Source organism: Embiotoca jacksoni, unplaced genomic scaffold (genome assembly GCF_022577435.1).
Source record: "Embiotoca jacksoni isolate LCO1_2020_lvr unplaced genomic scaffold, fEmbJac1.0.p SCAF_2, whole genome shotgun sequence".
Classification (NCBI taxonomy): Eukaryota; Metazoa; Chordata; class Actinopteri; family Embiotocidae; genus Embiotoca; species Embiotoca jacksoni.
This window is the reverse complement of record NW_027185340.1, coordinates 9,955,141-9,980,190: the sequence shown is the minus strand read 5'-3', so window position 1 is coordinate 9,980,190 and position 25,050 is coordinate 9,955,141. Positions and strand designations below refer to the sequence as shown.

The following is a 25,050-nucleotide window of genomic DNA, read 5'->3' as shown; positions in this document are numbered from 1 at the left end:
GGCTCGGTGTCTGCTGCCCGGTGGACGAGGCGTCGGTTCGGGCTGCTGTTCGTAGATCCGGACGGTGTGAACCGGAGCTGACCGCCCGGTGTGTTTCCCTGCGCGTGTTCCCGGACGGTGTCGGTGATGGACGCGGCGGAGTGCGGGGTGTGCGGAGTGAAGGTGATGTGCCGCTTCAGGCCGCTGAACGACGCGGAGCGGAGCCGCGGAGACAAATACATCCCGAAATTTAACGGAGAGGACACGGTGGTGGTGGCGGTGAGTCATTACCGGCACTTCACCGGAGACAGCGGCACACAGAGCACCGTGTTTACCGAGGCGTCACACCCTGTGTGTGTGTGTGTGTGTGTGTGTGCGCGCAGCAACAATAGAAACACCATAGAAGCAGAATCCGAGTCTCCGGAAGCTCTGAAATGTAAACAAACTGCTGTTTTTCCGGTTAAAATGTATCAGATTGTTGAACTGAAACATTTCTTTGTCGATCATTTTCACTTCATTGATAATCAGGTGAAGATCAAACAGGAAATCAGGAGGCAACATTATTATTATTAATGCATCAGTAAATAAAAAAAATACTGAAATCATTCATTTCAACTGAACAAAGAGGACAATTATCTTATCTTGCTTGTTTCTATATGATCATTTAATTTGTATAAACATAATCATTTCATCCAGAATTTTCTGGTTTCATTGTTCTATAACTGTAATCGGCATTTTATTTTGAAAAATGATAGAAATGATCAGAGCGGTTTAGAATGAATATTATTTGATATGATTTGATTAATCGATGCGTCACGTCAGCGATCAAAAATCACCTGGTTAAATGTTGTGGCTTTGATTTTGAAAGGAAGTCCCTGTTTTGGGTCTTTTCAATAGATGTGTTGTATTTTGATTGAATGAATTTAAATCTGCTCTGCCATCAATCAATCTTTCACATTGTCAGACAGGAGGGGAAGTAACTGTCAAAATAAAAGTCAAATATATTTCAAAAAAGAAAACAACAAAAATCATTCAACATTAAAAAAAGAAAGAAAATGTATTAAATAAACATTAAATGGGCGAAAAGATTTTTCGCTAAAGTTTATATAAATAAAATTAAAGTACAAAATAGAAGTTCAGAAACTGTAAACAAAGAGCTGCAGTGACAGAGCATCTTTTTGAAGTGAAAACGTAAAAACTGTCAGTTAAATAGAAATTGAAATAAAGTTGAATTACTATTTTAATCTAATGAAACTAATGAATAACACGACTCTGGTTTTGTCCTGATGGAGGTCACATGACTTTGACCCAGTTTTATTCTTCAGGTTTCAGTTCACATGATGATGACGATAAAAAACACAAAAACGATTTATATTAAATATAACGATGTAGATTTATCGTAAATATAACGATGTAGATTTATCGTAAATATAATGATGTAGATTTATATTGAACATAATGAGGCTGCTGCGTTATCCGTGTAAGGAGGAGAATCTTTTCAGTCTGTTGCATCTCTTCTTTAACAAGGCGTCATTATTTTGGGAACGGTTGACAACGACGTTGTTTGTTTCTAAAAGTTTTTGTCTGAAAAACCTCAAAATGACCAAAATGAGCAGCGAGAAGACGAAGACGACTTCGTTCATCCTGAAAACATCAGCAGAGTTTTAATTTGATACAACAAACATTTAGAAACACTTTAAAACAACAACATCCAAGTCCTCCCTAATTTTAACATTAATTACCCAGAATCCCGCTGGTCACCCCGAATAAAACATCTCTTTGGATTTCTCGTCGTCTTTATTTCAGTCGGGTTTTGTGTTTCCTGTTTTATTTTGAAGCCTCTTACACCCTGCGTCCAGGTTCACTTCACTTCCTGCTCTGGTGTGTTTGGCCCTCCTGGCCTGATTGGTTTCACCTGTCCCTCATTGTCCTCCTCTCTGTCAGTTTGGCGTTTTGTTTGATTCTCTGTTTGTGAGTTTAAGCGTCGTAGTTGTGATGAGTTCTTCGTTTAGTTGTCTTTGCGTTCTTTTGATTGATTTCCAGACTTTCACTGGTTCACCCTGGGGGAGGGAGCTGTTGCAAGGTCTCATGGGAAATATTCTGTCTCCATGACAGCAGCAGCTGATAGAGGTCATGTGATTGACAGCAGAGGATCAATATACGTCTTCAGGCCCAGATGTAGCTGTCAGAAGAAGAAACACTGATAAACGTTTTAGTAAAAAAACATTAAAAAAAAAACAGCTTCAAAGACACGGAATGAACAGGTGTGTGTTTGTGTGTGTTTGTGTGTGGTTGTGTGTGTGTGTGTGTGTGTGTGTGTGTGTGTGTGTGTGTGTGTCCTGCATCATTCAGCAGCAATCATCTTTCTTCCATCTGATTGGTTCAGTTATTCCAGTCGTCTCCCAGAGGGTTGCAGTCACCATGGCGACAGTCATCTTATTGAAACAGACTCATGATCAGTTTCTACACGACGGAACACTTTACAGATCAAACGGCAGCTTCGTGTGTGTGTGTGTGTGTGTGTGTGTGTGTGTGTGTGTGTATGTTTGTTGTGCTGACATTTTCCTGCTCAGTCTGAGTGGACGCTGATAAAACCGTCCAACTGTCCTAAGATCAGTTTAATGTCAGCAGGATGTCTCACTCTGACCGTTTTTATCAGACTGATTATTTTCATGCCGAAACACGTGAGTGTGAGCGGAGGTCTGTGTCACGTTCGGTTCGGTTGGACTCCTTCACAGCAGGAGTGGGCGAGGCCAGGACGCTGTGGTGATCTGACAGATGTTAAAACAGAGGCTTTTATTTTGGCGGTGTGTTTCAGGGGAAGCCGTATGTGTTCGACCGAGTCCTCCCTCCGAACACGGAACAGGTTCAGGTGTACGACACCTGCGCCCGCCAGATCGTCAGAGGTCAGTTCATCACACACTGGGCCACCTTCACATGTTGTTGCTTACTTCTTGCTTACTTATTTATTGTTTATTTATTTATTCATTCGTATTCAGGCTGACGTTGTTCATAATAATATTATTATTATTGTAGAAGTTCATGTTTACTGAGTAAACATAAACAAAAATGATGTCATCTGATTTTGAAGAAAAAATGTTTGAAACAACAAGCAGTCATGTTTTTTTGTTGTGTATTGCTATGTGTTTGTTTATTGTATATTGTTGTGTTTCAGATGTGTTGGGAGGATATAATGGCACCATCTTTGCTTACGGTCAGACGTCGTCAGGAAAGACTCACACCATGGAGGTCAGTCTGTGTGTGTGTGTGTGTGTGTGTGTGTGTGTGTGTGTGTGTTTATCTTGTTGTTTGTTGTTGTCAGGGGACCCTCCACGACCCTCGTCTGATGGGGATCATTCCTCGTATCTCCAGAGACATCTTCGACCACATCTACTCGATGGACGAGAACCTGGAGTTTCATATCAAGGTGACAGTGATGATGTCAATGATGACATCATCACTCAAAAAACATAAAAATATGAAACAAGAATGAATGAAACCTTAAAGTGGTTTAAAAACCTGTTTGTAAAAAAATGTATCAGTCAGTTTATGAAAACATATACGGAATAAATATTATGAATTTGGTTTATAAAATATATATATATACTCCGTAGTGTCGTCTGTCTGTGCAGAAGGAAGTGAGTATGAAGGGTTAATGGGACCTGAATCAGTCCTGCAGAGAAGCAGTGATGCGTTCACTGACCCACCTGCTCTCCATATGTTCACCGTTCACCCGCTGCTGTCGACACAAACTGTTCATCAGCACCTTTCTCAGTCTCTACGTCGCTGTAGCAACAGTCATGCTGTTTTATATATTATTATTATTAGTTTCAGATGATTTCTAGAACTCACATTCTGTGCTTTGTTTCTGTCTGCAGGTCTCTTATTTTGAAATCTATCTGGATAAAATCAGAGACTTACTGGATGGTGAGAGACATCTGACACACTTCCTGTTTTCAAATTAAAAGACAGACTGTGTTATTGATGTGATGATATGATCAGCTGTTGATGGATGACTTCCTGTTTCAGTGTCCAAGACTAACCTGTCCGTTCACGAGGACAAGAACAGGGTTCCCTTTGTCAAGGTACCTGTCACATCAGCAGATAAATACATGCAGTATCAGTACTGCAGTATCGGTACTTTAATGATGTGTTTGCTGTCAGGGCTGCACGGAGCGGTTTGTTTCCAGTCCTGAGGAGGTGATGGATGTCATCGACGAGGGGAAATCAAACAGACACGTCGCCGTCACCAGTGAGTACAAATACTGCTGTAGTACTACTGATAATACTGTAGTACTGCTAATACAGCTGTAGTACTGCTAATACTACTGTAGTACTGCTAATACAGCAAGAGTACTACTAATACAGCTATAGTACTACTAATATTGCTATAGTACTAAAAATTCTACAGTAGGATTACAAATATTGCTGTATTACTACTAATACTGCCATAGTACCACAAATACTGGTACGACTAATACTACTGTAGTACTGGTAATATTGCTATAGTAGTACTAATACTACTGTAGTAATGTCGTCTAGTCTTTGTCAGGGAGTTAAAACATGTTCCGTGAGGACACTCCAGGACCCGGTCCAGGTTCTTCTCGTGTTCTTCTCGTGTTCTTCTCGTGTTCTTCTCGTGTTCTTCTCGTGTTCTTCTCGTGTTCTTCTCATGTTCTTCTCGTGTTCTTCTCGTGTTCTTCTCGTGTTCTCCTCGTGTTCTCCTGCAGACATGAACGAGCACAGCTCTCGCAGTCACAGCATCTTTCTGATCAACATCAAGCAGGAGAACGTGGAGACGGAGACGAAGCTGTCGGGGAAACTTTACCTGGTCGACCTGGCAGGCAGCGAGAAGGTCACGCTGCTCCAATAGCTGTCAATTACTGTCGTCTGTTTCTGCTTCAACACAATGTTGTCCTCTCTGTCCTTTCTGTCCTCTCTCTGTCCTTTCTGTCCTTTCTGTCCTCTGTGTCCTCTCTCTGTCCTCTCTGTGTCCTCTCTGTCTTCTCTGTCCTCTCTGTGTCCTGTCTGTCCTGTCTGTGCTTGCTAATGTCTTGTTGGTGGTCTTCCTTGTCCAGGTGAGTAAGACAGGAGCCGAAGGCGCCGTGTTGGACGAAGCCAAGAACATCAACAAGTCTCTGTCCGCCCTGGGGAACGTCATCGCTGCTCTGAGTGAAGGAACGGTCTGTCCTCACTTCATGTCCTCACACTTCAGTTCACTAACAAGCTAATGTGCTAACGAAATGTGTTGTTGTCACCTGTGGGTCACCTGTTGATCACCTGTGGGTCACCTTCCGTGTCTCTTGTGTCTGTCCTCAGAAAACCCACGTGCCCTACAGAGACAGTAAGATGACCCGGATCCTGCAGGACTCTCTGGGAGGAAACTGTCGGACCACCATCATCATCTGCTGCTCGCCTTCTGTCTACAATGAAGCTGAAACCAAGTCCACCCTCATGTTCGGACAGAGGTACCGTACAGGAACATACCTGAGAAGACCCCAGTTATTTAAGTAGAACCAAGTGTTATAAAACTCCTAGAAACTTCCGAAAAAATTATCAACATAATTTCCTTCACAGTGAATAAATGCTCTTTTTTTTTACACTTTAACTCTCCACTAACTGCTAACTGGAACTGCAGCAAGCCGTGTTTCAGAATAATAGGTTAGGTTAGGTAGTTACTTTATTAATCCCCGAGGGGAAATTTTTTCGCTACAGCAGCATACAGAAGCAATAAGATAATAATAGAAATAATAGAATAAAATAATAGAATATAATAGAATAGAGTAATAGAAATAATAGCGCACTTTGTTCAACAGGTTGAGAACAAAAATATATAAATCATGATATTAAATCGCAGCATTTAAAGGGTCAAAGTATCCACAAAGATTCCTCGGACTAAAAGTTCCTCCTCGTGAAGAACATTCTGTGACGTTTTCTAAGAATTTCCCAGAAAGTTCAGAGTAGATCCTTGTAAAGATAAAAGTGGACCTGGACTTGTCCGGCGGGTGGGTAGCGACCGGGACTCGGAGGCTCAGCAGTATATCAGATAAATGGTCCCATGTTTAGGCTCTTCAGTGTAAACAAATATTTTTAAACTTCCTGTCAGCATTAAAACACAGTTGGCTTCAGTTCAGCAGGTTTTGACGTCCATCAAACAGCATTAGAAACTAGCTCCGCCTCCAAGCAGACGACACTGAGATCGGTGGGGCTGAAGCTGTTTGTCGTCTCCTGTGTTTCAGAGCTAAAACCATAAAGAACACGGTGTCTGTGAACCTGGAGCTGACCGCTGAGGAGTGGAAGAAGAAGTACGAGAAGGAGAAAGAGAAGAACCGCAGTCTGAGCGTCATCATCCAGAAGCTGGAGAACGAGCTGAAACGCTGGAGGAAAGGTAAAATACAGTGAGGTGAGGAGGACTGTGGAGGTCAGCGTGTTGTTCTCACTCTGACGTGAACCATCAACAAAGTTTAGTCCAAGTTTTGGGTCGAATAGTTGGTGAAACCCTGCAGTTGGTATTATTTTCATACTTCGACAGAGTTTTTTTTTTTTTTTTACAGGAATTATTGTACAACCCTGTTTCCAAAAAAGTAATGACACTGTGTACAATGTAAATAAAAACAGAATGCAATAATCTGCAAATCCCATAAACCCATATTTAATCACAAATAGACCGAAAGACAACATATCAGCTGTTGAAACTGAGAAATGTAATTGTTTTATGAAAATGATCTGCTCATTTAGAATTTGATGTCAGCAACACGTCTCTATAAAGTTGGGACAGGATCATATTCACCACTGTTTTTATCACCTCTTCTTTTAACAACACTGTAAACGTTTGGGAATTGAGGAGACCAGTTTCTGGAGTTTTGAAAGTGAAATGTGGTCCCGTTCTTTGTGGTATTTTTCATGTCCTGATGCTCCAGATGTTTTCAATGGGTGACAGGTCTGAACTGCAGGAGGCCAGTTTATCAGCAGACTCTTCTACTACGAAGCCATGCTGTTGGAATACGTGCAGAATGTGGTTGGACGTTGTTTTGCTGAAATAAACAAGACCTTCCCTGAAAGAGACGTTGTCTGGATGGTAGCATACATTGCTCCAAAACCTGAATATATCATTCAGCATTAATGGTTCCTTCCAGATGTAGAAGCTACCCATGCCATGTGCACTAATGCATCCCTGTACCATCACAAATGCTGGCTATTTAACTGAGCGCTGATAACAAATTGGATGGTCCCGCTCCTTTTTAACCCTCTTCTACACAACAGCAGGAGCATTAAGAAACATATAAATAAAAATTTAGTGCGTCAGATGGCAGTGCAGACTGCAAAACTTGGTTTCACAGAGTCTTTAGTTCCCAGGTGAAGTTTTGAACCAGCAGCTCCGTCTCTGTTCCTGATGTTTACTGATGATCCACCTGCTCAGCTCTGATTGGACAATGGATTTCAGGACTTTAGTTTTTTATTTCTTCGATGTGTTAAACTCTTGAACTTCCCTCTGGGTTTTCTGCTGAGTGAACCTCTCTTAACTCCTCCAGGTGAGTCTGTACCTGTGGAGGAGCAGCTGAGCGGCAGAAACAAGAAGACCACCAGTGAGACGGCAACAGTGATTGACAGCTTGGCCCCGCCCCCCGCCCCTCTGTCCCATGAGGAGAAGACGCAGTACGAGACGCTGATCACCGACCTGTACCAGCAGTTGGACGACAAGGTGAGTCTCACCTGTTTCACCAGCTGGAAGGTGACGTGTCCACATCTGAAACTTACAAAATCTGCCGACTCATGTTTCAGGATGACGAGATCAACCAGCACAGTCAGACGTCGGAGACGCTGAATCAGCAGCTGATGGACCAGGACGAGGTGCGTCTCACGCCGCCGTCCGTCAGTCGTCTGTCCGGGAGTCTCAGGTTAACTGTGGACCGTCTCCTCCTCAGCTGTTAGCCTCCAGTCGCCACGACTACGAGCGGGTGCAGGAGGACATGTCCCGGCTGCAGAGGGACAGCGACTCAGCCAAAGAGGAGGTGAAGGAGGTGCTGCAGGCGCTGGAAGAGCTCGCCGTCAACTACGACCACAAGAGCCAGGAGGTGGAGAACAAGAACCGCTGCAACGAACAGCTGAACGAGGAGCTCGCTCACAAAACTGTGAGTCCATTGACTGAGAGGAGGGAGGGAGGGAGGGAGGAAGGACGTTAAAAAGGAAGAAAGGATGTTAGGAAGGAAGGAAGTTATGATGTTGTGATGTTGTGATGGTGTGATGGTATGGTTGTGTGTCTCCAGGTGAGTCTGGAGGCGGTCCAGAGGGAGCTGTCCACTCTGCAGGAGATCAGCTCTCACCATAAGAAGCGCTCGGCAGAGATCATCAGTCTGCTGCTCAGAGACCTCAGTGACATCGGCAGCGTCCTCGGAACCACAGAGCTCAGAGCCGTGAGACTCCGCCCCTCCTCGTCACACCGAGCCGTCATGTCTCCGTGGAAAGTCGCCGCCCGTGTTCACAGCATGTGTGTCTCCCCAGATGACGGAACTGAGTGGAGTGATGGAGGACGAGTTCACCACAGCTCGTCTCTACATCAGCAAGATGAAGTCGGAGGTCAAATCTCTGGTGACCCGCAGCAAACAGCTGGAGGTCAGCCTGACCGAGAACACCTGCAGGATGGAGGCTGACGAGAAGGAGCTCAGCACCTGCCAGCTGCTGGTCTCTCAGGTAAACACACCTGAATTCCGAACGCAGCTGGACCTGAGGTTACCATGATAACTTCAGGTGTAACTCTGGGGTTTCAGTACTACGATGCCGGTTCACTTCTCCCCGGGATACGTCGCCACGGTAACGGATGCTGCAGAGCTGACCAGGGTCCAGAGCAGCTTATGTTAGAGATGTCAGATCAGAACGTATCGAAGCTCCGCCCACTGACCAGTTAGTGTTCTCAGAAAGACGTCTTCACTGCAGTCAGATCTCTGAGGTGATGTCATCAACCTTTCAACTGAGACTACACATCCATGCAGTCAGAGGCAGTAAGCCCCACCCCCTTCATGTGACGCTCAGCGTGACCTCATTGGTTCGGTTAAGTGAAGCCAGATAACGGAGATATCCTGGATATGAAGCTGCTTCAGACCTCAGCTCTGTAAACATCAGAGCACGACTGTACTGATGTGTTTTATAGCCGCAACAATAATAATAAACTGTACTGGGGAGGTTGTTGTTTGTTTTTATCATTGTTATTGTTTATGGTATTGTTTGTGTTGTCTTAGTGTTTGTTTATTTGTTATAGTTTATGGTTATCAATGTTTGTTTGTTGTCCATTCTTGTTTAATTTGTTACTGTTACTGTTCATGGTATTGTTATTGTTTTGTATATGTGTTATTGTTTATATTATTGTTTTCATTTGTGTTACCTTAGTGTTTATTTCGTTTTTGTTAGGGATTTTGTGTTGTTCTTTTTTGTTTATATTGTTGTTTGTTTTATTTGAGTTTTGTGTTGTTTTTTGCTGATGTTTGTTATTATAATTTTGTGTTGTTTGTTTTTGTTGATTTCATCGTTTGTGTTATTGTAATTTTTTTGTTTTTGTCATATTTGTTTTATAGTAGTTCTGTGTTATTTGTTTTTGTTTATGTTGTCATTTTTGTTTGTGTTATTGTAGGTTGGTGTTGTTTGCTTTTGCTGGAGTTGTTGATGTTTTGTGTTGTTTGTTTTTTGTTGATGTTTGTGTTGTTTGTTTTTGCTGACTCTGTTGATGTTTGTGTTGTTTGTGCAGCTCCAGGCGAAGCTGATGTCTCTGACTGACGACCTGCAGAAGATGGAGCAGAAGAAGAGGCGGCTGGAGGAGAGTCAGGACTCTCTGATGGAGGAGGTCGCCAAGCTGCACGCTCAAGGTAAGACATCATCACCGTGGTAACAGGAAACACTGTTCTCTGATTGGCTGTCAGAGTCGAGACGATAACAGACGCTCAACTGTAAAAAGAGCTTCAAGTGATTATATCCCAAATAAGAGTGTGTGTGTGTGTGTGTGTGTGTGTGTGTGTGTGTGTGTGTGTGTGTGTGTGTGTGTGCGTGCGTGCGTGCGTGCGTGCGTGCGTGCGTGCGTGTGTGTGTGTGTGTGTGCGTGCGTGTGTGTGTGTGTGTAGGTCATATGCAAGAGGTGACAGTGATGGACAAAGAGAAGGAGCACATGAGCAGACTGAAGGATGCCGTGGAGATGAAGGTAAACATCATGTCTGTTGGAGACCAGCGTGTCCTGCTAACACGTATGATGTCTGTAACACGGCGTGTCAGCCATATCTTCGTTCGTCCTGAAACACGTGGTGAGCTGCTTTAAAGATGCAGACAAGAAGTCAGAGTTACGCCAGTGGGAGGAAGCAGCAGACCGACCGTTTAAAGTCTTTAACAGCGAGCAGGTGAACTGAAGCCCTGCTGCTGTGTTCCACAGAGAACATTGGAGGAACAGATGGAGAACCACCGAGAGGTTCATCAGAAGCAGCTGAGTCGCCTCCGAGACGAGATCGAGCTGAAACAGAGACACGTAGACCAGCTCAAAGAGTACGTTAGTAATTATTCTGCGTTAGTGATTATTCTACGTTAGTGATTATTATTCTACGTTAGTGATTATTCTACGTTATTATTCTATGTTAGTGATTATTCTACGTTATTTTTCTACGTTAGTGATTATTCTACGTTATTATTCTATGTTAGTGATTATTCTACGTTATTTTTCTACATTAGTGATTATTCTACGTTATTATTCTATGTTGGTGATTGTTAGTCTACGGTAGTGATTATTCTACGTTATTATTCTATGTTAGTGATTGTTATTCTATGTTAGTGATTACTCTGCGTTATTATTTTACATTAGTCATTAGTCTACGTCAGTGATTATTTTGTTTTTATTCTACGTTAGTGATTATTAAATGTGTTTTTAGCGTGAGTCAGGCTCTGCAGCTGGAGAACAGGAAGCTTCAGTCCGACTTCGACAAACTGAGAGCTGAGGATCAGAACAAAGACCAGAAACTCCAGAAACTGCAGTAAGTGCTCACCGTGCACTTTCTTAATTTCGCTGTCGTTACGTTTCCTGCTTTTGTTCACGTCTTCAAAATGTACGTGAACGAGAAGAGAACGTGACGTGTTACTGTCGGGATAAGCGTCACATTACAACATGTTTTCTGGTTTCTTTTTCACCGTCGGAGCATTTTTTTTCTTGAGATTCAGGTCCTTTTGGATGTAAATGTGACGTCCCGTCTTCTTCATCATCGTCATCATCATCAGTGTTGTGTTTGTGTGATTCAGGTTCCTGAACGAGAAAAAAGAACAAGCCAAAGAGGACCTGAAGGGTTTGGAGGAGACAGTGGTACGACTCTTTTACATCCATCGTATCTTCTCTGTGCAGCGGCGACACATCTGACATCAGCTGACGTCTTCTGTTTCCTCCAACAGGCCAAAGAGCTGCAGATGCTGAACAACCTGCGTAAACTCTTCATCCAGGACATCAGCACTCGAGTCAAGAGCGTAAGAAAGTCCGCCCGGCTGATCCGAGGAAACGGTTGTCCTCTGTAGCTCCTCCGGATTTCAGTGTCTGAGCTGAACTGATCGTGACGGTGCAGATAAACGTGGTTATTTCACACCGTGTTTCTTATGTGACGAAGCACGTATTTTTTTAAAAATTGCTGAGTCATACAGTATCCCACAAACATGGTTCGGATATTTCCAAATTCTAAACAATCTCCTTGACACAATTTTAAAGAGAAATCTCTACTGACAATATTTCATGGTGAGATACAAGACGAAATGATTTTTTTTTTTCCCCTCATATAAAGATAAATATACAAAATCTCTGAAGTATTATCTGATTAAATGATGATAGTTTTGGATAGCCTGGACTGTCCTGAAAAACCAAGATCCAGCATGAATGGTTCGCCCCAAGTCCTCGTCCAGGTGGTGGGGACTTTGAGGCATTTAAAGGATCAGTGATGAAGATGAACATCAGCTTTGTTCTCCGTTGTCAACAGAGTTCAGAGAACGACAGCGACGAGGCCGGCGGTAGTCTGGCTCAGAGACAGAGAATCGTCTTCTTAGAGAACAACCTGGAGCAGCTCAGCAAGGTTCACAAGCAGGTCAGTGAGGACAGCATCGTCTGGTCACCAGGCCCCGCCCACTTCATCTTCTGTTGCTCACCTGTCAATCTTCACATCCACTTGAATTCACAGCGTTTATATCTGCATATTCAGCTAGACGATGTCTGGGCGCTGCAGGTTTATGATGTGTGTAGTATTCATATCACAAATAGATGCTTTTTCTTGCTTTATTATTTTTTGGCTCATTGCAGCTCTCCGGATGTTTTATAGTGCGTCTCCGTTTGTTTCTCCACCATGACCTTGCTCTGTTTACGGTCTCTTTTATCAGCTATTATTGACTCCTCCCCTCCTGTGACCTGGTGTCGGATAAAACTCAGAACCTGCGCGGTACATTTAACCCTTTGTGTTGTCCAGCTGGTTCGGGACAACGCGGACCTTCGCTGCGAGCTGCCCAAGCTGGAGAAACGTCTGCGGGCCACAGCGGAGCGAGTGAAAGCTCTGGAAACGGCCCTGAGGAACGCCAAGGAGTCGGCGGTGAGGGATCGCAAACGCTACCAACAAGAGGTGGACCGCATCAAGGAGGCTGTCCGCTCCAAGAACGTCTCGAGGAGAGGACACTCGGCTCAGATCGGTGAGGACCGCCGCTCACAGGAAACCGAGCAAGCAGCTGAGTTTGACCTTCAATGTATCACGTTTAACTCACCTGTCACCTGTCTCCATGCAGCCAAGCCAATCAGAGCCGGACATCAGCACCATCAGCATTCGTCCTCCTCGCCATCCATCAGGCCGAGCATCAGAGGAGGGGGGGCGGCGTCCAGTCCACGTCACCACTCCGCCCGACAACAACCACCTCAGCAGCCACGCCCCCATCAGAGCCACAGCAAGTAGGCTCCAGGTGAGACGCAAGTAAAGCCATGGCAACCACACGGCAACCGCACGGCAACTACATCAGCCACACGACAACCACAGCAGCACACGGCAACCATATCAGCCACAGATCACATTCACATTTCTACACAGGACTCAAACGTCGTCACGGTGAAACTTTATTTACCTGTTGCCATGGTAAATCTTTATTTACCCGTTGCAATAGTGAGTTATTATTTACCCGTTGCCATGGTGACTCATAGCGTTGGTGCTCCACTGTCGAGGCTGTTTTCATGAACTCGGAGTGAACAAACAAGCCGTCGACTGAACTCGGACTAGATTTCTAAACTTGAATATAAATGTCAGGTTACATTTCACCGTGTCTGCTGTAACTTTATTCTAAATGTCCAGTAAAATGTTTCAGATCTGCATTCTGCTGTCAGTATGATAAACAGTTCGATCCGTCGTATTGACTTATTGACTTATTGACAGTCTTTATTACTTCCTGTCTCCACAGGCAGCAGCTCCTGTTCTCACCACTCTGCCTTCACTGGAATCCGACTCCTCGTTTCCACAACTCTCCTCTGAACTGCCAACAAGTGCTTTCTGTCCTCTGACTGTCTTCTCTTCTCTCTGGTGCTCCGAGTCTGTCTGACACATTTAATGAAGGTTTCTCTCTGCAGTCATAGATGAACACATTTTAATATTGTTCTCTGCTTTTAGTTAGAAATCATAAAAATAAAAGCAGCAGAAACAACATGACAGCATGAGTTAAACAGTTTAACTTATCAGCCTCAACTTTAACTTTACACTCGAGAATGTTTACACTGAAATTCATCATTTTGACGTAGAATTCAAGTCAGAATTTTCAGAATAAAATCAGACTCAGCCCAGTAATGCACACAGAAAGTATTATATTTCCTGCACAGTATTTATTCATCAGTCACAGTTAGTCGACGTGATGTTGAAACTTCTGATGTTGTTTGACATCATTTAACAATTTAAACACACTGATAACTCCAAAATAGATTCCCAGTGACTTCCTGTCCAACACTTTTTAAAGATTAATGAAAAATGATCTCAATGAACTCAAAATAATCTCCAGCAGAGATTTTAGGAGTCAGTCATAATTTAACAAATACATTTATTAGATAAATTTGTTGCTCTGAAAGACATTGATGTTAGAATAAAATGTCAGCATATTTGGAAAATTTACTTAAAACTAAAATAATTATAAAATTTCTTTTACATTTTTTTTCTCCCACTATATTTTTAATATTCATTCCATTCTGAAATATTAAACATTTTTCTCATAAAATAACAAAATATTACAACTTTATTTTAAATTAATTCAGTCAATTTGTTTATTGTATAGTTTACAAGGTTTATAATAATCTCTTTATAATAATATTGTGAGGTTTCTTAAAAAAAAAAAATACAACTTCTTTCAGTTGCAGTATCAGTCCTGAGAAGTTAAATGTTTTGACTTTATAAACCAGAATTATGATCCTGACTTTGAATGAATGAAAACATCATCATTTTAAATGGATTTTTAAGCAGTATGTTCAGTATTGTTATTATTTCATGAGTTGACATTTTCTGATCTGAATGGTTTGTCACACTGATATTGATTGTGTTTTCATTTATATTATTTCTATTTATAAATATAAATTTCATATTTATTACTGAACTTTTATTTTATATATTTAATTTATGGAAAGTTTTTTTTTTTACTGTAATATTTGGGACAGTATTGATTGCTGAGTAGATTTATCGCAGTGAAAACAGTGTTGCATCATGAACATGTCGACTGTGAGAAGCAGCAGTGTTTGTGTGTCTGTGGCTTCATGTGTTCACAATGCAGTTGTTGTGAAGTGAAATAATTCTGCTCACTTCACCTTGTTGGGCTGTTTATTATTATTATTATTATTATTGTTGCTATTATATTACGACTGACACATCTTAAAGTGACAGTATCAGCTGATGGCTCTATGTCTGCCAAATATTGTGAAGGGGTAACAGGAAGTTACTGCAGATCAGCCAATCAGATTGTTGTTGCTGTGTTTATGGTCCCTTTGCTTTAACCCCGCCCCCTCTGTGACGTCTGTAAACCGTAGATTGAGCGTTCAGGAGAACCGATGGAGCATTAAACAGAGACGTTTGTGTTTGGTAATGTTTTAATAACACCTGTCAGTTAAGTTGACATCCTGCTGACATGTCGAAAACATGCAAGTGTTAAACCTGACACACATTGATGAAAATAAAGTGTTAACTGACAGGAATCACAAGTTTGGGTTCTTCTTCTTTCACTGTTTTGAAACTCTGAACTCTTTCTGCTTGTTTTTGTGCTGCATTCAATTTCAATTTGTTTCTATTCACACAGGTTATTTCAAGGCACTTAACACAGTAAAGTTCTTACAACAGAACGTTGAAGCATTATACAGAGGAACCCAACAATTCAACAATTCCCACGTAAGCTATATAGGAGGAAAACACTCCTCTTTAAAGGAGATAAACCTCCAACAGAAGGAAGAAAAAAACTCTTTTAACAGGAAGAAATATCCAACAGAAGGAAGGAAAAACTCTTTTAACAGGAAGAGACCTCCAACAGAATGAAAAACTCTTTTAGCAGGAAGAAACCTCCAACAGAAGGAAGGAAAAACTGTCTTTTAACAGAAGAAACCTCCAACAGAAAAAATGAAAAACTGTCTTTTAACAGAAGAAACCTCCAACATAAGGAAGGAAAAACTCTTTTAACAGAAGAAACCTCCAACAAATGGAAGGAAAAACTCTCTTTTAACAAAAAAAACCCTCCAACAGAACATCCTCAAAAAGCCACGCTGAGCCGTCCTCCACAGGTTCAACATGTAAGCTGCACATCTTTGTTTGTTTTCCCCAGCCGGCAGTTCTTTGACATTTAAAGCTGCTAAATGATGGAGGAATGACCAGATGAGGAGGCCTTCATGACGCGGGCTGTTCAAGGTGGATGGTTACTGACGTCTCTGCTCTTTCTCCATTTCTTTTAGTGAAATGTGTTTATCATCTTGGTTCGGTGGGACTCCAGACACGACGCTCAGCAGCTGAGCCAGGTATGGATCTTTGTTTACCACCCAGGTGTGCACATTATAAATATACAGCTGCATGATATGAATTTAATCTGCACGCTGTAAATACACTGTTGAACATGCTTTATTCAGGGTTTTTGACCCGTTTAAAACCAAAACCGTATTTTAGAGTTTGGTTTGGCAGATGCTGATGTACAGAGTCAATAACGTGTCATTGATTAAAAACCTGTTTGTGTTGACAATAAATGAGTTGCATCATTAGTTCTCATCAGAAAACATCCATTTATTTTTTACAGTTCAAATAAGAAACGAAAGACTTCTATTGCTTTTAGTTCAGATGTGTAACCGTGAGTCCGTCCGACGGTCTGCTCCAACTCATGACCTCTCACTTCTTCTCTAGGTTGAAGATCTCTTGGCTCTCAATGAGGATGAACTCCACAATCTGGTTCTGATACACCATATTGACTGCCATGTTTCCTGCGTCCAGCTCGGGCCACATTAGCGTCGGGCCGAACACGATACTGATTCCCTGAGTGGACATCAGGTTCTTCTTGGAAAAGGCCAGAACTCTGAAACAGAAAGTAAAGCTTAAAATCAAAGCCAGCAGGTCAATGGCCAACTACGGAGGACCTAAGGGTCAATCCGCAAAAGCATTTCAATAACACACAAAAATTTCACTAAATGCAAAAACATTTCACTAAACGCAAAAATATTTCTCTAAATGTGAAAGTATTTAAAAAAAAAAAAGCTAAAACATTTTACTAAACGCAAAAGAATTTCACTAAACACAAAAATATTTCTCTAAATGCAAAAGAAATTCAAAAAAATACAAAAGCATTTCACCAAATGTGGAAAACATTTCTCTGAACGCAAAAACATTTCATAAATGCAAAACACATTTCACTAAAAGCGAAAAACATTTTGCTAAACTCAAAAATCCTGAATCGGTGACACTGCCACAGCCAGCAGTTCACACTGATAAAACAACGTGCCCACTTGTTGTCTTCCTCAGCTTTGATAGCGTTTGTAGTTCAGGTGTGTCAGTGTACCTGAGCAGGTGACTGAAGAGCAGCTTCATGGTGTCATGGTTGGCTTTGGGCAGCTGCTGCATCAGTTTCTTCACCGCCTGAACTTTGTGTTCAGATTCTTTGATCTCTGTTCAGACAAACAGCAGCATCTTCAGTATTTAGTGGGAAACAGATGTAAACTCACAGTGACTGTGACCTTTGACCACAAAAATGTTATCAGTTCATATAGTTCAAGTTAAATTGAACATTTGTGACAAATTTGAAGAAATTCCCTCCAGACATTCCTGAAATATCGCATTCATGAGCATGGGCCAATGTGATAGCACTTCGACCTTGACCTTTGACCTTCAAAATATGATAATTTCATCGTTGGTACAAGTGAATGTTTTTTGCCAAGTTTAAGGAAATTTCCTCAAAGCGTTCTTGAGAACGGGACAGATGGATGAGAGGGATATGAGGTCACTGTGACCTTCAACTTTGACCTTTGACCACCAAACTCAAATCAGTTCATCCTTGAGGCCGAGTGAACGATTGTGTCACATTTAAAGAAATTCCATCCTGGCGTTCCTGAGATATCGTGTTCACGTGAATGTGTGGAATTGAGGTCACAGGGACCTTGACCTTTGACATTTACCCCACGGATGTTCCAGAGTTTAAACTCTGAGTTTCCAACTTTGAAATGTCAAAGTAGCAGATTCATAAACCAGTTGTAAATAACTGGGTGATCTCTGATGGAGGTAGAAACCTTCCCTGAGTCCCTGTTTACTCACTGATGACATCCACGAACGACTGGAAGAACCTGAAGGGGAAAAGCGGCTCCGGAAGCTCCCGGAAAAACATCTTGAGGGCTCCGGTGACGACGTGGATGTCCTCCCACTGACTGTGGTCCAGGTCCAGGGCGTCCTCTGGGGGCCGGACCACATTACTGATTAACACAAAGCCTCCGCTGACCGTCCTCCACATCAAAAGTAAACCTCAGAGCTCACACACACACACACACACACACACACACACACACTGACGTTAGCAGGGACGTTAATATTTCTCATGTTTTCTACATGATAGAAGCAGCACGTTCGTCTCAACAAGCGCAGCAAGATTTGTTACTGAACTTTTCATCTCAAACTTTTAACACATTTATGTCGTGTTTTTTTCATTCAGTTTTAAAGGTAATGATCATTATCTGGATCCATACGTTCTGGATCCATATGTTCTTGATCCACATGTTTTGGATGCATACGTTGGGAACAGTTATCATTAAACACACAGAACTGATGTGTTGAACTGACCCTGATCGACAATGAAGCGAAGTTTCTGGATTGTGGCCAGATTCCCGCTGACTCTGTAGATCCCATCAGCCTCCAGACCTGAAAACAGAAACACACTTTAAGTCAAAATCAGGAACTGATGTCAGTCAATAGGTCCAGATGTAGTGACTGGAGCCATATGTTCTGGATCCATATGTTCCAAACCATACATTCTGGATCCATATGTTCTGGATTCATACGTTCTGGATCCATATGTTGTAGATCCATATGTTCTGGATCCATACATTGTAGATTCATATTTTCTGGATCTATATGTTCTGGCTCCATACGTTGTAGATTCATATATTCTGGATCCATACGTTCTGGATCTTTATGTTCTGGATCCATACGGTCTGGATCTATACATTCTGGATCTATACATTCTCAATCCATATGTTCCGGATCTACATGGTCTGGATCTATATGCTCTGGATCCATACATTCTGGATCTACACATTCTGGATCCATATGCTCTGGATCTATATGTTCCAGATCCATGTGTTCTGGATCTATATGTTCTGGATCTATACGTTCTGGATCTATACATTCTGGATAAATATGTTCTGGATCTATACGTTCCATACGGTCTGGATCTATACGTTCTGGATCCATATGTTCTGATCCATATGTTCTGATCCATACATTCCGGATCCATACGTTGTAGATTCATATGGTCTGGATCCATATGTTGTAGATTCATATATTTTGGATCCATACGTTCTGGATTTATACATTCTTGATCCATACGGTCTGGATCTATACGTTCTGGATAAATACGTTCTGGATCTATACATTCTGGATCCATATGTTCTGGATCTATATGTTCTGGATCTATACATTCTGGATAAATACCTTCTGGATCTATATGTTCTGGATCCATACGTTCTGGAGCTATATAGTCTGGATCTATATGTTCTGGATCCATCTCATCTCTTCTTTTCACTGTGAGGGATGTTTCGTTAGTGAACATACCTCGTTTCTCGACGGCATCCAAACACACGTGGATGAACTTCGGTACTGTGGTTCCTTCACGTTCACAGAGAGTCAACAGATGGCAGCCGAACACTCGATCTGAGACCAACAGAGAAACCGAATCAGTAATCATTCACGTTCTCCAAGGTTTCAGAAACAGATTAAAAAAAAACTGATCGATTTTACAGCAGATTTGACCTTTAATCAGTTTAATAAAATCCAAATTTCAAATTTTAATTCCTAAATTGACTTGAGACATTTTTAACACTTTGAATTACACAACAGAAGACACACAGAGACGTTGAAGCGGCGTATGAAAAACAAAACGACATCTTCAGGTGAAATAAACAGAAACCTTTGATGAGGCCTTTCTCCTGCAGCGTTTTCATGGACGGACGTCTGCTGATGAACTTCTTAAGTCTGTTTTTCACTCCAGTCTTGTCGGTGCTGTCCGAGGCGCTGTGCTTCAGCTTGGAGCTGCCGAACATGTCTACAAAAAAAATGTAACATGAAAGAGCTCCATTTTGGTCCGCTTGTTTTCAGCACCACCACCTGTAAATATGTCTGACAATCATCTTCTATACTCTACCGGCGCCAAATGATCCACGATGTTAGAATAATAAGTGTTTGACTCACTGATGGAGCGTCTGTGGACCGGGTTACTTTGCTTGGGGTTGGGGGAGGCGGAGCCATATGCAGGAAGGGAGCTGTGTCTGGGCAGGTACTCTGTGCTGTTTGATCTCCGCAGAGGAAAACCTCTGTCTTCTTTGGTCTGCACAGAAAAGAGTGACAACCAGTCAGAGGAAGACTATCACTAATAATCTGAGTTGCATCGCTCACGATTTCTGTTGGGTTTCAAAATGAGACACTGACATGGACATTTTCTACATGATGAATCCAAAAGACAAAGAATACACTGATTTCTAATGAAAGTGATGATCATTTTAAAATGTAGAAAGTTCTTACTGAGGCGTCGACACTCTTTCTGATTGCGTCGTACCATTTTCCGGCTGTGGAGTAGCTGTCCGCCTGGACGAGGTACTCACTTCCTGTGTTTGTTATGATCTGGGCCAGATGAAAATGATGAGTTAAGTCAGGGACCGACGACAGACTGTCTATAAAAGTGGACGTAGTTTCCGGCTCTGAAAAATGAGAAAGTGTCTTGAGCTGCAATACCACCGAGTGCCACTAGAGATTGGCTCCAAAATGCCTACGGCTCTATAGACTCCCATTCAAATACAAACTGAATAAAATGTCTCCAGCAGTTATCTCAGTGTTGTTAGCTAAAGTCACTCCTTCTTATTAGTTTTCTGGAGGTCCATCTGAAAATAATCCCTCATTCATTAGAAAATAAGCTTCAAAAAGGGTTCATTGTTAAGTTTGACAGGTTTGTGTTTGTTACCTGGAACACGTTTTTCCTGCTCGATTTCTCCGTCGTCCACTCGATAACAGCTCCATTCAGCTGAACCACATCCGTCTTGCTTCCTGTTTTCTGAACACAGACGGTGGCATCGCGGTCACACAAACCCCGCACCCCCGAAAACCATTAGACATGATGAAACTAGAAATCAAACCATCAGCTGGAGAGGACGTAGAGGTGGAGTAGTTTCATACCTGAGCAGTTTCTTGTTTGTCTTTATTAAACAGCAGCTGGTTGGCGTTGAGCATGGTCCACACTGTAGCCCAGTTCTTCCGCTGCTTCTTCCCACTCTCTGAAATTTTAGCCATGTTCAGTTGTTCACCTTTCAACTCCACCTGGGAACACACTTATCATGAGAACATACAGGAACCCCAGAGAGGATCTCAGACTTCTTCGCTTTGTGCACACTTCAATGTGTTGTACATTTAATTTGAGCTGATGTAATTTCTCATCAAACTCATCCCAGTAACCCAGAATGACGAAGTGAAAACAGGTTTTCATAGTTTTTTTTTTTGGCAAAATTGATCAAAAATCAAAACCTGAAATATGTCATTTTGAAAAGTATTCAGACTCTTAACTGTGGCTTTAACCACAGACTGGATATAAAACCACAGACTGGATATAAAACCACAGACTAGATATAAAAGTGTTCGTAGCCTACAGGTCTGAAAAATGGTTCCGATGCAGAAGTGTCTTAAGCTGCAATAACACCGAGTGCCACTAGAAGTTGGCTCCAAAAAGCCTCTGGCTCCATAGACTCCCATTCAACTTCTCTCATCAAATACAAAGTGAATAAAATATCTCCAGCAGTTATCTCGGTGTTGTTAGCTAAAGTCACTCCTTCTTATTAGTTTTCTGGAGGTCCATCTGAAAATAATCCCTCATTCATTAGAAAATAAGCTTTAAAAAAACAAACATGTTTTTGGGGGCGTGTCTGTTTGATTGACAGGTCTGTGGTGCAGTCTGGTTACATCTATCGGTGGGTGGGACGTAGTGTCGTCAGGTTTCCAATCAGATCAGTCAGATCCACCGCTGGCTCCTTCCCCAGCTTGTCCAAATATGGTCACTTCCTGCTCCAAACCACTCCGAACTTATAAAGATGGTGACGGACAGAATCTGAACTGGAGGCTTCGTAGCGTTCATAAACTAACAGGTGACCTTACTGCTGGTTGATGACCTCACTGCTGGTTGCTGATTGGTTTGGAGACATGAATGTTGTGATTATAAAAGTTTTGTACTAACCAGCGATTCAGACATGGCCGGTCCTGCAACAGTGACGTTGTGCTGAGACTGATTCCTTCGATGTCGAGAGATCTACAAAAGAAAGATATAAATTAAAACCTGAACTGAAGCCCTCTAGGGTGGCGGTTCTCTGGGTTCTACGTACAGGGGTCTGAGAAAGGTCCGACTCCTTCAGCACCATGGACTTGGACTGACTCAGCCTGTCTCCGGAGCTCTGACAGTTCTTAATGCGCATCTGAACGGCTCCCGGCGCTGCGGTGCTGCGCTGTGGACGCTGACTCAGCAGTGACTGTTCAACGGCACTCTGGAGGTTTGTGATTCTGTGAGTGACCAAACAAAAAGAAGTCTTTGTCGGATTTTCATAACTTTGTGGTCCATTTATCTCTTGCTCAGTGTGTCCACCAACACTTTGACCATCTGGGTTTTAAGGAAATGCCTGCAGCCTTCAAATCAAGAAAACAAATCAAAATTTCTCAAGATAATTCTACTTATAGACGTAGTTTGCAGTATTTCAAACAGTTTCCAATAAATATCCATAGTATGTGTATACTTTCGTAATATACCCGATGTAGACACTTTTGTTGTAAAAAAAAAAAGAGTACATTTTTATGCCCCCACACAGCCTTGATCTCAGCCTCATGCAGTCAGTCTAGATTACAAACAACCTTAGACAGAAAACTTTAAGGTTTTCTATCTATAAATGGCAGCAGAGATCAAAATAACTGCTGGAAATATTATGCAGATGACACCAAACAAAGAAGCTCATCCCTCCTTTATTGATTTTACTTTTATTTAAATTGTGTGGTTGAACATTCAGTTAAATTAGCATCCCGAAGAGGACTGTGACTTTTTCCTGTTTGGGTTCCTGTTTGCAACTTTGATTGCTTCACTTCAGTTACACAACATTTGTCCTTCTGCCCGTCAGCTAGAAGAAAACAATCTCAGCAACGAAAGGCAGGAAGTACAAAAATACAAATGAGACAGAGCTCAAAAGATAAAAATAATAATAAATAGAAATATAAACGTGAAAAATCGGTGATTAAAGATTAAAAATACCTAGAAATAAGAAGATGAAACATTTTAATTGCACATTTTACTTTGTCGGTTAGCTCCAAGGAAAACATAATATAGCAATAAAATGCACATAAAAAGAAGACGTGTTTCAAAGTGGTAAAAAAACCCAACAATTAATCAAAAATAAAAACACTACAAGGTTTTAGAGTTGTTCTAATATCGGCCCTGAAAAGAAGTTTAAAACAAAGTCACATGTTTTCATTTCCACCTGAATGTTTTTTGAAACAGATGACTGTAGCTGTGTTTTATTATTTGGACAGTATGATGTGACCACAGTGTGATGAAGTCTTAGCTCATCCAAATTTCAATGCAAAACAGCACCACAGAAACAGATTTTTTTTTTTTTAAGGTTATCTCAAGGATTCTCCGTCACATATCTGGTATAAAAGGCTATGAGTGTTGACGGCTTGTCATGATTACGTCATAAATTTGGGCACTAATGAAAGGTGACGCAGCAGTCGCTCATCTGAGGGGAAACGTCTTTCATCTTGCATTTGAAGTGTAACCGATGGTCCTATTTTAAACAGTCCGCCGGTGTCTGGCAGTAATGGAACATTCATTCATTTAAACTGTCCTCCTGTATAAAGGACAGATACTACACGAGGTACGTGTGCAGACAGCTGAATAATGGATGAGTTGAAGTTGGATCTAAAAAATGTAAATTTGTCATACAGTCGTTAAAATGAAGCAAAATCTGTCAATTTGCAAATTTAGTAGAGTCTGAATTTCAGTATTTACCCAAATTTTCCACTTTTTTTTAAAGCAACGCATTTTTACAATAATGAAACAGACAGTTCAGTGTTTGACAATAAATATCCTCATGACATCACACCCTGCTCATCACTAGAAATATCACTCCGCCATCTCCATGGCGATCTATAATTAGAATAGAATTTCATATAATATGTAATATAATGTAGTTTCTACTTGTTATAGGTCTATTAAATGACCCATCTGGTGAAGCTCTTTTGGTCCTTTTTGGTCGCTCCGAGCACCCGTACCGTAACACCATGGATAGTCGCAAACTTACAATCCTAGCGGCGGCTAGCTGGACCGGTTTGGTTTTAACACACGACATGGTCCTAAAATGTTAAAAACACATGAGTTCATGGATATCTTTGTTCATCAGATGTCTTTGTTCATCAGATATCTTTGTTCCAACCAGACTGAGCTAGCTGAGCAGTTTAGTGTTTCTGTGTTCTGTATTTATTCAGTTAGAGACTAGAAATCCTCTCTGTTGCTAGGTGGTTACTCAGGGTCTGACTACTTCCTGGAGTAGTGAACATTGTATACATTACATAAGAGACTGCTGACGCGACTGATTGTTTTTATTACCATGTGTTGCCATGGAAACGTAGATCACACTAACAAAAAGTTTTATATTTTGAGACTAAATTGCTCCACAATGTGAACACATTTAGATTACATGTTTTATTTAGTTGGTAACTTCTTGTATGATCACAATATAACGCTCGAGGGTGTGTTTTAACGTTGTCATTGGCACGGCAGTGATTTGGTCAGGACCGAGGCGCTTGCACTAAATTATAAAACAGCCGCTGTCAAAAATATGAACGTACCTCCTGAACTAACACGATGAAAACTGAAGCTTCAACAACCGGAAACAAACTGAAACCCTCCAAAAAAAGGAAGCTGAAGCTTCAGTCATAACTGAAGTCTCATCACAGACACACGCTTTCTTTTACTGGAAGAAGTAACTCTAGGAAAAATATTCAAACGAAAACAATAAGCTTTTTTAGTGGCGTGTATCAGGAAATGTTCCACCTGTTCCTACGCACTCAGTGAGCGGAGGCCGACACATGAAGAAATACACAACTTTTAGTCGACTTCAATAAAATGGAAAAAATTTACAGACAGACAGAAACACAAACCGACCATGAAGTCGAGCAACTGGCTGAAAAAGTCAGGACTAAGGAAACAGACGGTTTCCTCTGATCTTACCTCGTACCCGCCATCTCTGAGTGTGTGTGATCGCAGAAGAAGAGTGGAGGCCTGTTAGAGGAAGTGTGATTCATCACGTGGTTTCTT

At 41.7% G+C, this 25,050-nt stretch overlaps 2 protein-coding genes across 2 annotated transcripts; one reads left to right on the top strand and one right to left on the bottom strand.

Moving 5' to 3' along the window:
• Positions 1–15,174, top strand: LOC138201194 (kinesin heavy chain-like). Its single transcript, XM_069154441.1, has 26 exons — positions 1–258; positions 2,798–2,885; positions 3,155–3,228; positions 3,302–3,406; positions 3,858–3,906; positions 4,009–4,064; positions 4,144–4,231; positions 4,710–4,834; positions 5,058–5,162; positions 5,299–5,447; positions 6,219–6,367; positions 7,512–7,681; positions 7,762–7,830; positions 7,905–8,111; positions 8,247–8,393; positions 8,482–8,670; positions 9,719–9,836; positions 10,089–10,165; positions 10,391–10,500; positions 10,881–10,982; positions 11,245–11,305; positions 11,392–11,463; positions 11,964–12,068; positions 12,444–12,660; positions 12,754–12,924; positions 13,414–15,174. The coding sequence occupies exons 1-25, from the start codon at positions 127–129 to the stop codon at positions 12,915–12,917; spliced, it is 2,928 nt and encodes a 975-aa protein (XP_069010542.1). The 5' UTR covers positions 1–126; the 3' UTR covers positions 12,918–12,924; positions 13,414–15,174.
• arhgap15 (Rho GTPase activating protein 15) lies at positions 15,156–25,050 on the bottom strand. The gene is made up of 13 exons (XM_069154442.1): positions 24,964–25,050; positions 22,076–22,250; positions 21,931–22,002; positions 20,883–21,023; positions 20,671–20,760; positions 20,235–20,333; positions 19,905–20,040; positions 19,624–19,758; positions 19,269–19,367; positions 18,279–18,356; positions 17,760–17,894; positions 17,011–17,116; positions 15,156–16,530 (listed from the first exon to the last, which is right to left on the bottom strand). Exons 1-13 carry the CDS (start codon positions 25,035–25,037, stop codon positions 16,347–16,349), a joined length of 1,524 nt encoding a protein of 507 aa, XP_069010543.1. The 5' UTR covers positions 25,038–25,050; the 3' UTR covers positions 15,156–16,346.